The 16,362-nt window shown below is 44.1% G+C and overlaps 1 protein-coding gene across 10 annotated transcripts in view; it reads right to left on the reverse strand.

The window, feature by feature from the left end:
* LOC129169112 (neural cell adhesion molecule 1-like) overlaps positions 1-16,362 on the reverse strand; it is a 282,683-nt gene that overhangs the window by 71,961 nt on the left and 194,360 nt on the right. For all 10 annotated transcript variants that reach the window (XM_054755176.1, XM_054755178.1, XM_054755177.1 and 7 more), the window contains exons 2-7: positions 15,684-15,758; positions 8,140-8,349; positions 7,920-8,063; positions 2,868-3,005; positions 2,679-2,796; positions 897-1,057 (exon numbers count right to left, since the gene is read on the reverse strand). In XM_054755176.1, the coding sequence (XP_054611151.1) occupies positions 897-1,057; positions 2,679-2,796; positions 2,868-3,005; positions 7,920-8,063; positions 8,140-8,349; positions 15,684-15,758 (846 nt within the window). The remainder of the gene's footprint in view (positions 1-896; positions 1,058-2,678; positions 2,797-2,867; positions 3,006-7,919; positions 8,064-8,139; positions 8,350-15,683; positions 15,759-16,362) is intronic.

The following is a 16,362-nucleotide window of genomic DNA, read 5'->3' on the forward strand; positions in this document are numbered from 1 at the left end:
TTGTTGAAAAAGTTAAATGAATAATAAATAAGTCATAAAAAAATTGCTATTTGTCATTTTAAAAAAAAAAAAGCAGAAGCACCAGTGGCACGGCGCAGCGCCACGCCGCAGCGGCACGGCGCAGCGGCACGGCGCAGCGGCGGCCGTCCGGCCTCCCATGCGGCCCACCCCCACAGATTCAAAGCATCCTAGGAAAAACCCAGATTTTAAAATAATAATATATTGTTCTTTTTAGGTGTACTTTGTCTTTTATTAAATGATTATATGAATTAATTATTATTTTAATACCATTGTCTTTTGGTTGGAAAACAAACAAACATAAAACACACAAACAAATGAAAGGAGTTGAAGTTCCGTGGGGCCTTTGTGGTCTCTAAAAACTGATATTTCCTGTTTAGCCTCCACACACAATATGGTCACTACAGACAAGGAGCTAACTGTACAGGTGGTCCTTGGCTTACAAAGATGTTCCGTTCAAGTTGTGATGCTCAAGGATGCGTTCTTTATCCTTAATGATGGTTGTGACTCTTGACTGATTGAGACCAAAAGTGCAGCCAACATCGGTTGATGTTTCTCCTCTCTCTGAAGCTTTTATGATATTCATTTTCACCTCTATAGTGATGGCTTTTGCGTTTTTACCAGAAGAGCCTGCCTTGAGAGACATAATGAAGTGCAAAAGGTTCATTCATAAGTGATGTTATCCACTTTGTGTAGCTGCGAATGAGGCATACACTGTATTCATTCGCGGAGTGTGCAGTAACTAGTTCTTGAGCGAGTCAAGGAAATCCAAATTACATTTTTTATTTAATTTATGGTAGCGTGATTGTAACCATGAAACGCTGTAACCCGGGGACCACCGGTACTTTCTCTCCTGAGTGAGTTTTTATGTGTCTTACCGAAGACGTTGAGACTGACTTCCAGGCTCTTCTCCCCTGCTTTGTTCCTGGCGATGCAGGTGTAATCTCCTTCATCCACTTTGACCACGTCTCTTATCAGCAGCTCGGAGCCGTCCTCGTTCAGGCTGTACTTATCACCCGACTGAAGGACAACGTTGTTACTGCGGACCATGAAAAAGTAAAAAAAGAAATAAGACAGCTGAAACAGACACCACGGTTTAGTCAAACGACTCACGAGGCAAACAAATTGAGGTCTTTTGGACATTTTTATCTGTTAAAAACGGTCTTGAAGGACAGCCTTGCTGGCAGCCTTCATGAAAATAAAGCTTGGCCTTGGTTTTCTCCTCACGTCGCAAACATCAACTCCCCTGTGGCCCAGGCTTCTTCTTCATCATCATCAGCATCATCATCATGCCCGACACATCAGGTGGAAGACAGGGTGAGCCAGGGCACATCCATCAACTAGCGCCACTGAAAAAAAAGCCTTCACTTGGTGTTCCAGGGTGGCTTTAGGATAAGACGGGGTTGTTCATTGTCATTGTGGACAACAATGAGAAAGGGAGCTCCAAGCAACCACACTATGTTTTTTCAAAGAATTCTATTTTGAATAAACAGCAAAAGAATACTGAAAAATGCATGTATGATAAGTATTGACTGGTGAGGGTGAGGATATTACCTAGAACAGGGGTCACCAATGTTTTTTTCTTGTGAGAGCTACTTTTAGAAAATGAAAATGGCCACGAGCTACTCATTTTTGTAGAAATGATTTTCATACCTTATTTCAACCCAAACAAATCAAATATGCTTGTTTTACCAAAACATTCACAAAATGCTGGTATCCACAACTCACATTTTATGTTTCAGAATACTTTTCTTTCTAGTGTTCTCACGTTATTAACTGAAAACCTGAATGAAAAGCAGGCCTGCGGGCGCCTCATGTGTTCGTGGGGGGCTACCTGGTGCCCGCGGGCACTGTGTTGGTGACCCCTGACCTAGAGTGACTGGAAAAGCTTTGGAACAATCTTCAATTTTCTGTCCCAAAAGAAAATTGTTTGACTCTTGATGTTTACTGTTGTAAAGTTTTTTTTTTATGTTTAAGATTATTTTCGTTTACATTTCTCACAAATGTGTTCCATTTTGAATAGTCACAGTGGAACATCTAAATTCGGGATCATCAACCAATTAAATCATCGGTAAAAACATCTCTAAAGTCACCCAAAAAGACAACGTTTGAAAACCAGACACGGTCTTCAACTATATGTCTGTGTGCTTTATTGTTTTTCTTTACATTTCATTGTTAACAGTGTTGAATTTACGATCGGAACTTTATCCCCGACCATATCCCAAAAATTTTGACCTCAACCAACGTCCCTGAACAAGGTAATGTTCAGAATCTACAGTGATTAAGTTACACTTAAAATGTACAGTTTAACGGCTTTTACTGTTAACAGTGCTCCACGTATTTTTTACGGCAGTTAAAAATGATAAAATGTGACTTAAAACATCGCCTGCACAGTTAATGAAAGGTTTTATGAGAGCTACAACTTGACATCAGAACATATTTATTTAATATTTCTTAAAATACAAACAATTTGGAAGCCGAACAGAGCCCTAGAGTGCAAATTTAGCTATATTTCCGTCTTTACTGTTGTGAAGCGAAATTAAACTCAGAATATGATCATCAACCATGATAATTAGCACTTTGTTGTTGTGTTGGACCTCCACAGATTACCCAACAAACAATACCGAATTAGATCTTTGTATGAAGGTGATACTACGTACTAGGTCCATGTGACGATGGGTTCGGGGAAGCCGTCTGCGTCACAGGCCAAGAGGGCGGGGCTACCAATGTCTGCGGTGGCGTTGACCTCGGCCTGCCTGGCACGAATGGTGGGGAGCACTAAAACAGTAGCAATAGCATGTTTAGCACAGAAACATTCCGGTTATCATGCATCAGGAAAAAGGGCTTACCGTTAACGACCACCTCGATCATCTTGAAGGACAGCTCTCCCGTTTGCATGACGCGAGCCTCACAGATGTACGTGCCTTCGTCGGCCTTCTTGATGCCACGGATCTGAAGATGGCCGTTCTCCATGTGCCGAAATCGGACTGGAACAGGAACAGATGCTAACATTATGAGTATCATAAGGGTAAAGCAAGGTTGGGATAAAAAGTTGAGGTATTTTTTTTTGTTTGATAGTGTTATGCCTCGAGTTGTCATCTGTATCTCTAAAATGTTTTTTGTTTTTCATCAGATGAAGCTATTTAAAAACATATGGCGATAACATGCTTTTCATTGGACAGTGACAGTGCACCTCCTCCGCCGATTAAAGCAAACATTAACACATTGTAATGGACTGAGCTGCAGTAAGTGAAAGCAGGTGCTGTTCCTCACACATCGCTCAGTCTGAACACTCTGTGGAGTCGCCGCCACCGCGTCAAGGCTAAGCGGAGCCAGTCGACTTTGTCAAATTTTGTCAAGTTGAATTTACAGCCCGGAGTGGAATTGTGCGAGCAGTTTAGTGTCAGCTGTAATTAGCATTAGCTCCTGCAATAGAGCACACTGGAAGGAGCTTTGCTCAACTGTGTGGTAGATGGTTTACAGTAAATGTAGAGGGGTGACTGGAGGTAGGGTTCACCAAAATGGGTTACGTTATTTTTACCAAAAAAATGGTTTGTTATTTTGGTCACTAATTGATACTCAATAGTAACCTTGAGACAGTGTTGCCAAACTCCTCAGTAAGGAAAGTCGATACCGGCTGTACTAAAAGTCGCTAGAAGTCCCTAAATTATATCATCATCTCTTTTGCATAATTGGCCATTTCCTGTGTTTATGTGACTTTTTCAGAGAAAGTACAGCACCTCCAATTTGCGATTATAACAATCTCCATCTCTCTTTAATTACCATTATTTGCGCACGACTAAGAAAGCTCACAAGTTAATAGGTCAACAAGAGTTGTGGCTGCTCAATGAGTGATTCTCTGAAAAACACTGCCCCTCGTGTTTAGGCAGAGAACCGAACGTCACACATTCAACCCCGACACAGAGCTATAAAATTATCAAATAGTTGTTCGCTTGGTGTCAAGTTGGTGTTAAAAAATGTGCTTTATTTGCACTTAAAGAACAATTCCTTATTGTGAATGCAATGTACTTCATGTGTCCTGTCATATGATGTCTTTAGTCTCACACCACATGAGGGAGACGGTACATATTCAGAGGTACAGAGTCATGGGAAACGTGATTAGACGACCTCCTTGTTTCTTCAGTTTATTGATCCATTTTAATGCCTGGTACAACTAAAGGCACATTTGTTCGGACAAATATAATGTTGAAAACAAAAATATCTCTTAGGAGTTTAATTTAAGAGCTGATATCTTCCATGGTTTTCTTGATACTAAACAAAATCACTTCAGTTCTTACATGAATAGCTATAGCACCGTACTGCCAAAAAATTTAACTCTCATCCGCTATTTTTGTCTTCATCGTTATATTTGTCCAAAAAGGGTACCTTTAGTTGTATCAGGTATTAAAATGAACAAGAAACTGAAGAAACAAGGGTGGTTTTATTTTTTTTTTTATGACTGTATATCAAAATCTATGATCAAAATCTTAAGACCAGTTGAAAATTTTGCACATTTGGATCTTAATGAGGTTTTAAGTAGAGCTACAATATGCAAAAACAAGAAGGGGGAGTGAGACAAAAAACACTTTGAAAACGTAATTTATTGGAAACAACAATTACACTGAAATAGGCTGTTTATCAGCTGATCAAAAGTTTAAGACCATCGCTCAAAAAATAACAAAAAACTCTCCAAACCAGAACAAAAATGTTCTCAGTAGGACTCAGTAATGAGTAGCTCCACCATTCTTGTTAATCACTTCAAAAATGTGTTTGGGCATGCTTGATGAGAGTGTTTCCAGGAGGCTAGTGGGAACATTGCTCCAAGTGGTAAAGATGGCTTCACAAAGGGCATCAACTGTCTGGAACTGACGGCCATTTTTATAAACTTCCCTTGCCATCCATCCCCAAATGTTCTCTATGGGATTTAAATGAGAGGAACATGCAGGATGGTCCAAAAGAGTGATGTTATTCTCACTGAAGAAGTCCTTGGTCAAGCGAGCATTGTGAACTGCAGCGTCGTCCTGTTGAAGAACCCAGCTGTTACCACACAGACGAGGGCCCTCAGTCATGAGGGATGCCCACTGCAACATCTGCACGTAAGCATCCACCGTTTGATGACCCCACACCACCTGAAGCTCCAGTGTTCGAATGAATGAAAAAGCACCCCAGATCATGATGGACCCCCCTCCACTGTGCCGGGTAGAAAACATCTCAGGTGGGACCTCCTGTCATGCCAGTAACGTTGGAAGCCATCTGGACCGTCAAGGTTACATTTTTTCTCATCAGAGAATAAAACTTTTTTCCACCTTTCAATGTCCCATGTTTGATGCTCCCTGGCAAAGTCTAAACGGGCAGTTTTGTGGCGTTGAAGGAGACGAGGTCTTTGAATTTGTTTTTTAAACCCTTTTCCCGCAGATGCCATCAGATGGTTATTGTGCTGCAGTCGGTACCAGTAAGGGCCTTAATTTGGGTGGAAGACTGCCCTGTGTCTTGATGGACATCCAATCGGATCCTCCGGCTCAGTGCAAGTGTGATTTTTTTGGGTCGACCACTTGACTTTTTTGTTGCATTATGCTCAGAATCTTTCAAAAATTTCGAATGACTGTCTTACTGCGGCCAACCCCAGCAGCAATGGCACTCTGAGAGAGGCCTTGCTTATGCAGCTCGACAATCCAACCACATTCAAAAAGAGAAAGCTTCTAAGCTTTTGCCATCAGGAGGGCATGACAGTGGGAATCCCTGACAGAAAATGAACATTTTGAACAGATTTTGGCTTTTATAGTCTGTGGTCTTAAACTTTTGATCAGGTGATAAACATCCTATTTCATTTTTTTTTGTTTGTTTGTTTATATTTCAAGTTCCAAATGTTGTTTGTCTCACTCCCCCTTCTTGCATATTGCATATTGTAGCTCTACTTAAAACCAAAACCAAGAACCAAATGTGCAAAATGCAAATTCTACCAATTTTTCAACTGGTCTTAAGATTTTAAGATTTTGATCAGGGGTGTGTATATACTGTACATATATATATATATATATGTACAGTATATACACATATGTGTGTGTGTATATGTGCATATGTGTATATACAGTGGAGGAAACCAGGTTTGCCAACTGCCTGGGGTCCTTAAAGAAGGCGCCTGGTCCTCTAAGTTTCACCAGTGATTTTGAAAAAATAAGTCAAATATGTTTTTGTCTAAGTTTTGTGGTTACCCTTTCATATCATATAGCCCAGCGGTCAACAACATGGTGCCTGCGGGCACGAGGGAGCCCCCCACAACCACGAGGCACCTGCAAGCCTGCTTTTCAGTCAGGTTTTCAGTTAATAATGTGTGAGCACTAGAAAGAAATGCATGCTGAAATACAAAATGTGTGTTGTGGATACCAGCATTTTGTTAATGGTCTGGTAAAACAAACATATTTTTGTTTTGGTTGAAAGAAGCTATGATAAATAAATGTTATAAATACACACATGTTCAACAAATCCTCCACAAGTCCTCCACAATCACCTGATTCCAATAGCCTTGTAGGCTTGGGTGTCTAGGCATACGAGTCTGCCCTTCACCATCTCTGTCCCTGAGGAAGAGATCACCCCTGCCCTCCCATATTAGACATTTCAGCATGAAGTCAGGCTCTAGAAGCCATCTTTTTAGGTTGTATTGATTTGTCTCCTTGCAAGTGTTATTAAATTACACCTCTCATTATTCTCAAAGAACTTGCCTCGTCTCCATTTTAGAGCTTGCAGGAGGTTTTCCTTTGACAGTTGGCAACGCTGCTTTGAGACTGGAAATGTTACCTGCAGCAAAGGTTAAGGCTGTGTCTTATAACTGAAAACTGAGAATCTGAAGTATTCTGGTAAGTACATTAAATCATATTTGTGACACCCCTATGGTTTGTGGTCAAAATGCTTTTGAAGACATGCTAGCATACATGTAATCCAGATATCTTTAGAGTTTCATTAGACAAATGGTCAGTGACTTATGGATAATTTGTTGCTAAGTCCCAGAGCTGCCAAGATGTGTTGCTTGATGGTGGCCATGTTTTTCAATCAATCGTGCTCAAATTTTACGCACATGTACTGGTCAGTCCCCTAAAAGTGTATATCACATTTATTGGTGATACGCCTAAACACCCTAAAGTTACAGTGGGTGTTTTGTGTGCATCAGCTCAGGATTAGAAGAGTTAGCTTCCAAAAAAACATACACTCGTAAAAATATCAAATCTGTGGTTATGAGCAGTATAGTTTTCTGACTCAGAGATATTGCTGGAGCCAGGCGTGCAGCATGTTAGCGTTTTATGACCAGCAGGTTGTGTATTGTCGTTCCATCGCTGGGCAACAGATTGATGAGCCACAGCGGGTATCTTACACCCACATCAACCTGGCATCACAACAATAAAATGATTCCAAACTGTGTGCATGTATGTGTGTTTGCAATCAACCAACCGGAGCCTTGCAGCTGGAAATTCTACCAAAGGGCATTCAACTAAAATTCCCTCACCCCTGGGATAGGGGGTACATGGCTGCAAAAAGATTGAGAACCACTGACCTACAGGATCAGGATCGGGGTGTATTTTTCATATTGTGCTCTGAGACTGCGTATTTTCTGTAACTGTAACCTGAGTTCAAACTTGATTGGGAATGTTTGGTCAAAAACATTGTGCTTTGTCTCATAGTTCAACTTCTCTGAGCATATAACTGGTTTTAAAATTCCAAAGGAAGAATGGACGTCAATGAGTCTGTCCTTTCTAGGTTGAAAGCACTGTCAACTTGTCTCATATGAGTGCCATGTGTATTTATTTTTCTGTTGTCTCCTGACCCCTATCTCACATGTTCATCTGCGTCACTGGCTGAGTAAGAGTGAGCCAGGAGAAGAGAGGAGAAGAACATATCACGAAGCTTACCGTCTTTTTCTGCCTTGATGATGGCGCCCTTATGCTTCCATAGGATGAAAGGCGGCGGTGATCCAATCACGTCACAGACAATGTCAGCATCATCGCCCTCATTGAACTCCTGCGGGCTGGGAACGTTCTTGAAGGTGATCTTTTCTGAAAGTGGACGACGGGAAATACATCAAAGAGGCCCTCCAGATTGGGTCAAACATTGTGGCGGCGGGTGACTTACGGAAGATCTTAACTTGGACCGTGGCCTGTGCCTCCTTGTCGCCGTTCTTGGCCACGCACATGTAGATACCAGCGTCGTCCACGTCGGCGTGATAGATGATAAGGGCCGAGCTGGTCTCGTCATTGCGGTTGACGTGGATGTTGGGGTTGTTCGGAAGGATCTTCTCCCCGCTGGGCGTGTACCAGTCTATGTCTTTAACATCTCCTACCACTGAGGAAAACGTACGTTTATTTTACTTTGAGCATATTTTGATGCAAATTTCTACATGTGAAAGTTATTTCTTTATCTTTCTTCACAGTATCTTGGGACCACATTTCTATCGGAGTAGAAGTCAATGATCACACAATTAAAAGGTTTTCAAATTGTTTTTAAAAAGTAACAGCAACATATTTGGTTACATCGCCAAGACAGATTGATGAGGAGCCTTGACTGAAGGTACACAAAGTCTACATAGTTGGCACACCCCTTAGAAAGTTAAAGTTATGTTTGTGTGAGAGAGAGTGACAACAATGCATATTTTGTGTGTCTGCCTTCCAGTATTTTTCCATAAGTCATATGTAACTGTTGTGAAACTCGAATTGTGCTATGTGAGTGTGTGTCAGGCGTATGAGAAGCTATAGGACTGAAAATTGTTATTCCATTTAGTTATTTGACTGAATCTAAAAGGTGAAATAATAACAATATCTTACATACTTAACAAGCTAATGACTTTGTGTCACAAAATGATAGTTAATACTCACAACCTTGTCTCCTAATTCTTCAGGGTTTCCGCTACATGTAATGGATCATGGTGGCACAGCTCAATCAAACCCGCCACACCTTGGAAATGTTGGGAGACATAGTCTGTCCAGCGTGTCCTGGGTCTTCCCCGAGGCCTTTTACTGGCCACACTTGCCCTGGACACCTCCCCCAGGGAGGCGTCCGGGAGGCATCCTGACTAGATGCCCGAGCCACATCATCCCACTCCTCTCCATGCGGAGGAGTAGCAGTTCTACTCTGAGTCTCTCCCGGATGACAGTGCGTCTCAACTTATCTCTAAGGGAGACCCCAGCCACCCTAGGGAGAAAACTAATTTCGGCTGCTTGTACCCGTGATCTTGTCCTTTCGGTCACTACCCAAAGCTCATGACCATAGGTGAAAGTAGGAACGTGCATCGACCGGTAAATAAAGAGTTTTGCCTTTCGACTCAGCTCTCTATTCCGTAGAGTCTGCATCACTGCAACGCCGCAACAATTCGTCTATCGATCTCGCGTTCCATTCTTCCCTGATGCGTGAACAAGACCCTGAGGTACCTAAACTCCTCCACTTGGGGCAGGATCTCATTCCCGACCTGGAGATGGAACTTTTCCAGGCGAGAACCATGGACTCGGACTTGGAGGTGGTCATTGTCATCCCGTCGCTTCACACTTGGCTGCGAACCAATCCAATGAAAGTTGAAGTTCACTGCTCGATGAAGTCAGCAGGACCATATCATCTGCAAAAAGCAGAGACTCAATTCTGCAGCCACCAAACCGGAACCCCTGAACGCCCTGGCTACACCAGAATCGGTGACAAAGGGCAGCCCTGGCAGAGTCCAACCCTCACTGGAAACGGGTCCGACTTATTGCCGGCAATGCGAACCAAACTCTGACACCAGTTATACAGGGAACAAACAGCCTGAATTAACTGGTCCGGCACCCCATACTCCCGGAGTACTCCCCACAGAATTCCTCAAGGAACACGGTCGAATGCCTTCTCCAAGTCCACAAAATACATGTTGACTGGTTGGGCAAACTGCCATGCACACTCACGGACCCTGCTGAGAGTGTAAAGCTGGTCCACAGTTCCACGACCACGACGAAAACCACACTGCTCCTCCTGAATCTGAGATTCAACTATCCGGCGGATCCTTCTCTCCAGAACCCCTGAATAGACCTTAGCAGGGAGGCTGAGAAGTGTGATCCCACGATTGTTGGAACACACCCTCCGGTATCCCTTCTTAAAAAGGGGGACCACAACCCTTGTCGGCCAATCCATAGTTCCCCCGATGTCCACGCAATGCTGCAGAGTCTTGTCAACTAAGACACGCACACAGCATCCAAGGCCTTAAGGAACATCCATCGACCCCCGGGGCCCTGACACCGAGGAGCTTTTTGACAACCTCAGCCCCAGAGACAGGAGAGCCCACCGTGGAGTCCCCAGGCTCTGCTTCCTTATAGACATGTCTTGGGGCTTGAGGAGGTCTTCAAGTATTCTTTCCACCGTGTTGACTGTGCACTGGTTCCCCCTCCTGAGACGCCGGATGGTAGTCCAGAATCTCTTCGAAGCCGTCCGGAAGTCGTTCTCCATGGCTTCTCGGAACTCCTCCCATGTCCGAGTTTTTGCCTCAGCGACTGCCAGAGCCGCAGACCGCTTGGCCTGCCGATACCTGTCAGCTGCTTCCGGAGTCCAATGAGACAAAAAGGCCCGATAGGACTCTTTCTTCAGCTTGACGGCATCCCTCACCACTGGTGTCCACCAACGGGTTCTGGGATTACCGCCACAACAGGCACCGACCACCTTACGGCCACAGCTCCGATCAGCTGCGTCAACAATGGAGGCACGGAACATGGTCCATTCGGACTCAATGTCCGCCGCCTCCCTCGGAACATGGTCGAAGCTCTCCCGGAGGTGGGAGTTGAAACTCCTTCTGAAAGGGGACTTCCCAGCAGACCCTCACAATACGTTTGGGCCTGCCAGGTCTGACTGGCATCCTCCCCCACCATCGGAGTCAACTCACCACCAGGTGGTGATGGGTTGAGAGCTCTGCCCCTCTCTTCACCCGAGTGTCCAAAACATACATACATACATTATAAAAGGCTCCGCTGCTCCTTGGGTTACCAACGGGGGATAGGGTGAGGCTTCCGGGTGTCGGGCAGTCGACCACTGTGTGTGTGCGTGCGTGTGTGTGCACGCTTGGGTGCGTAGGAGTGTGTATGTGCGTGCGCGTGGGGGCGTAGGAGTGTGTATGTGCATGCGTGTGGGTGTGTAGGAGTGTGTATGTGCATGCGTGTGTGTACTTTTATTTATTTATTTATTTATTTTAGTTATTTATTTTTTGGGGGGGGGCATACAGGGGTTTGCTCCGTGGGGGTCAGGTGCTGGGTGATACATCTCTGCCGCCGGGTGGGTGGAGGGTGTGCCTCCTGCATCCCTGGGCGGGGGCGGGGCGGCCCTGTGTCGGGGGTCGGGCGGGGGTTTGCCCGGGGCGGGCCGGGCTCTGCTCCCTGGGGGTGGGGGTGGCGGTGGGCGGAGATTGGCGCTTCCGGCATGGGCGGGCTTCTTTCCGGTTGTGGGGGCGTCTCTGGGCCTGCCGGTTTGTGGCCCCCGGTACTCGTCTGCCTTTGTGGGGTGTGATCTCTCGCTGGTCTCAGGGGTTGGCAGTCCTCCGGCCCGCCGGCGCCCTGTCCTTGGCTGGGATTACCTCTCTTCATCCTCTTGCTGGTCTTCCCGGGGGGAGGGCTCTCTGGGCTGGCTCTTGGGGCACTGATCTTTGTGCTGCCTGCCCCGTGGGCCTGGTGGCCTTCTGGCGGCGGGGGCTCGGCCTGGCTATTTGGGGCGGGGCTCTCTGGGAGGTGGAAGGCGGCCCCTTTCCTTTCATGCATTCTCAGTGACAATTACACGCCCACACATTCTTGCACCTTTATATATATGAAGTCTTCCCCACATACAGAGATACCTGTACATATGCATACTCACAGTACATACGTACTTCCCCACATTACTCGCTGAGCTAACCAGGGTGTTATTATGTTGTTGGTTTTATTACAGCGACGGTGATATAAGCAGTATGACTATAGTTTTTTTTTTACAATGATGTGCATTACAGTAATTATCATTCTGTTCACTATCATGGATAATCATTTCATTACTACAATTATGTGTGACTGTTTCAATGCAGTATTGTCATTGTGATCACTATCATAGTTCATCATTTCATGACTGCTATTATGTGTGACTCGTCTGTGTAGGCTCTCAGTCGTACAGGAGTTGTCCATCGAGGAAAAGGCTTCTTGAGACGTCATCTGTACTTCTGTGAAGAAGATGTCGGACGTTTCGCTCCTCATCCGAAGAGCTTCGTCAGCGAACTAATAAGTGCTGGTAGTTTAGGCCTTAAATACAGTAAGAGTGGGCGGAATTGGTGTGCCAACACCCTCCTACTATTGGTTCCTTACACTAAGCCTGGGCGGAGTAGTGGTATAATCCTATCCTGCTGTTAACACCTCCGATAAAAGGGAAGTGTCGCTCCCTGAATTGGGTATGAATGACTCTCCATAGTGGCGAATCTGTACATGGAAGAGATGGAGAAACAGGCTCTCACATCCTTCTCAGGGACAAAACCAAGGCACTGGTTTAGATACGTGGATGACACCTTTGTCATAATCAAAAAACAAGAAATTCAGTCTTTCACAGATCACATCAATGCGGTGGACACCAATATCAAATTTACTCGCGAGGACACTAAAGAGAACCAACTAGCCTTCTTAGACTGCAAGGTAATTATAGGAGAGGACAGACAGCTACTTACAGAGGTCTTTAGAAAGGCCACACACACTGACCAATACCTGCTTTTTGAATCAAACCATCCACTACAACATAAACTAGGGGTTATTAGGACCCTCCAACATAGAGCGGAACAAATACCAACTAGTGCTGAGGGAAAGAAAAAGGAGACACAACATGTCCAGAGAGCGCTCTCAACCTGTGGGTACCCGCGGTGGGCTTTTAACAAATGTCAAAAGAAGAGAGTAGGGAAAGAAACCCAAAAGCCCACAGAAGCAAAAAGGAGAGGAGTGGTAGTCCCTTATGTAGCGGGGGTCTCCAAAAAACTCCAGAGGATCTTATGGCAACACAAAATTCCTACCTATTTCAAACCAGTAAATACCCTGAGACAAAAATTAGTGCATCCTAAAGACAAGGCTCCAAACCAGAAACAAAGCAATGTGGTCTATTCCATCCACTGTAAAGATGAGGAATGCAAAGAGCACTACATTGGGGAAACCAAGCAAATGCTCCAAAAAAGGCTTTATCAACATCGCAGGGACAATTCTAGTGGTCCTCAATCAGCAGTACATCTACACCTTAAAGCTACCAATCACTCTTTTGAGGACAGCGAGGTAAAGATTTTGGCCAAAGAAAACAGATGGTTTGAAAGAGGAGTAAAGGAAGCTATTTTTGTCGAACAACAGAACCCATCATTGAATCGGAATGGTGGTTTGAGGTTTAATTTGGACCCTGTGTTCAGCAGGTTACTGAGACCAAAACCCACAGCTCTTAGTCTTGCAAATGAGGTGAAGCCAGGGCCGAGCCAGAACAATAGATGCTAACGAGCCAGTATCAGAGTCGTTCATACCCAATTCAGGGAGCGACACTTCCCTTTTATCGGAGGTGTTAACAGCAGGATAGGATTATACCACTACTCCGCCCAGGCTTAGTGTAAGGAACCAATAGTAGGAGGGTGTTGGCACACCAATTCCGCCCACTCTTACTGTATTTAAGGCCTAAGCTACCAGCACTTATTAGTTCGCTGACGAAGCTCTTCGGATGAGGAGCGAAACGTCCGACACCTTCTTCACAGAAGTACAGATGACGTCTCAAGAAGCCTTTTCCTCGATTATGTGTGACTGTTTCAATGCAGTATTATCATTGTGATCACTATCATAGTTCATCATTTCATGACTGCTATTATGTGTGATTGTCATTGACAGCGTTGTCATTGTGGTTGTTGATGTTGTTTTGTCCTTTGTCCTTATGTCCTTGTTCGTCTTTATAGTTGTCACAGACATTTATTTGCTGATGTCGTTCTGTATGTTTCTGTTGTTCTGTTCTTGTTGTCACAATTGTTGTTGTTGCTGCTGTTGTCCTTGTCTCTTGTCTCTCTTTTTTTTGCCCCCCTCTCATCCCCGCACCCCCTCCCGTTTCCTTTTCTCTTCTTCTCTGTTCCCTCCTGCTCCGGGCGGGTCACTCCAAATTTGCTTTATAACAAGCATCAAAGTCAAATACATTTTGTATAACAGGGGAAGTGTATATCACACTTCTCCCTGGCAGAGTAAATCTGTTGAGCACTTGACGGCATTTAGATGTACAAGTCTATCTGCTTTAAAGGCTGGACAGGACAGGGGGGGAAAAAAAAACAACAAAAAAAGCAATTATTTATTAATTAATTAATGTTTGACAAACCACGAAAGAGTGAGGGAGCGATGCTCGAATCGTGACATAGCGAGGGATGACTGTAGTGCTGTTTTTTTAGGATATATTTGTACTATGTCCCTAACTGCACATCCTTTTCTGCAGTGTAGAAGCCTCTGTTTCGGAGGACAAAAAAAATATATATTTATTATGCCCCACAAATATTTCGTCAGTGAACTAAATATTATTTTTATTTTTCTTAAATTACCTTTTGCATTCCATTTTCTCATTTAAAGTGTATCGATGCAGAGAATCCGTGATACCGTGAGTTTTGCGTATAATTTTTCTCTGCATTGCTGACTTTGTCTTGTAGTGTCTCTCCCTACTGTTCCTGTCCTTTCTCCTGCTGTCCAGCTGGCTCAAGTTAAATCTCTGTTGTTGTTTCTTTTTAGTCAGTTTTATGATCAATCGCATTGACTTTTTGTCGTTTATGTGGTTTACTGTGTTTTCATTGGAAGAAAAATCCCTGCCCCAAAAAGTGGAAAAAAGTGGCGTTGTGGCCTATTTTTTAATCGACAACTGTCCCCGTCCATTCTCTTGTTGTGTGATGCAGCCGGCCCTCTACCTCAAATTTCCCATGAAAGACAAATTACTGTGCTCCCCAAATTCTGCCAAGCAACAAGTGGCCTTACAAACTTGTGACGTGGCTCAGATAAAGAATCATACTTTTTTTTTCTTGTTGGCATGATTAGGTTTTGTTAAATTCTCTCGGAGGTAGAGAGATTGTGATCTCCAATGCATTACAAGCTTTCCACATTGTCAAAACTCAATAGTCAAACTCCAAAGCTTAAAAACAAGGACAGTTTTGACATTTCATCCACTTTCTTATTGAAGATTTCTTATTGAAGAGGCTCTATGTACATTTTAAAAGCTTTTGGAAAACTGAAGGGAAATTCACATTCCTTCTTGGGAGCCAACAGCAACAGTTGAAGAGGAATGACAAGGATTTTATCCGGAAACAGTCCCAACGGGGAGAAGGCCATGTGGCGCTGGAATGCACCATGTCCGGCCCAGGTGTAGGATCGTGGTGTAGCACGCCTGACCAGTTGAGTACCTTGGATGACTGAGTTTTTAAAGAATGAAGTGTAACACTACGTCCATTATGCTGGTCTGGAAGTCAGAACACTCAGAGCCAGCCTGCATGGCTAGCTGACCAACCATACACTTAATTTACAGCACAAACTCTCCGTGACACATGTAATCCCCTGACAGACATCGGTTTAGCCTGTGTAGTACAGCAAAACCACATGTAAGACAAAGCTACAATTTCCCTGTCATTTCTCAATTTTTTTTAACCAATCCACATGCTACCTGCATACATCTGAGTGTTCTCTTACCTTCGCAGAGGAAAAACTTGGAATCTCCTACGCTGATCTGCCCTTGCGGTGGAGTGATCTGCACCTGGATGGCAGCTGGAGGGCAAGAGAGAAAAATCAGCAAAAAAGAAAACAACGTCAAAGCTATGGACAGAGTATATTACATTTTTGTGCTGCAGGAGGATCAAAGACTAGATGACAGAGAGCAAGGCAAACATGAGCCAGCCTCTGTCCTTCTGTCTCTGCCTTAGAGGGACTTTTTTTCCTTGCCTCCGTTGCCAAAGTGCTGATGTAGGTGAAGTGTTTCTTCATAAGAACTTTTGCTGTGAATTGTCGCATTGTAAATACAATTGACGTGTTAGCTGCATACTCATGTTAGTTTCTGATAGATTTACACATAAAATAATAGGTCAAATTCATATTATGTTACGCCTGTGAATGTGTCACAGATCAAAGCACAAATAAAAAGAGACGCACGTGGTTTTGTTGTTTGGTCAGTCCATAGTCAGGGGTGTCACAAGATCCCATGTCACAAGATCCCATGTCACAAGATCTCGCGAGATTAAAATGTGAAAATCAACTCGATCATTTTGCTGGCCTCAATAAATTGCATGTGTGTCTGGGCATTGGTTTCAGCGCCTTGGAGCGTTTGTTCTAGAGAACAACAGCATGAACGGAGCGAGCCCGTTTGTCAGTCTCT

The sequence above is a fragment of the Dunckerocampus dactyliophorus genome, chromosome 16, assembly GCF_027744805.1.
Source record: "Dunckerocampus dactyliophorus isolate RoL2022-P2 chromosome 16, RoL_Ddac_1.1, whole genome shotgun sequence".
NCBI lineage: Eukaryota > Metazoa > Chordata > Actinopteri > Syngnathiformes > Syngnathidae > Dunckerocampus > Dunckerocampus dactyliophorus.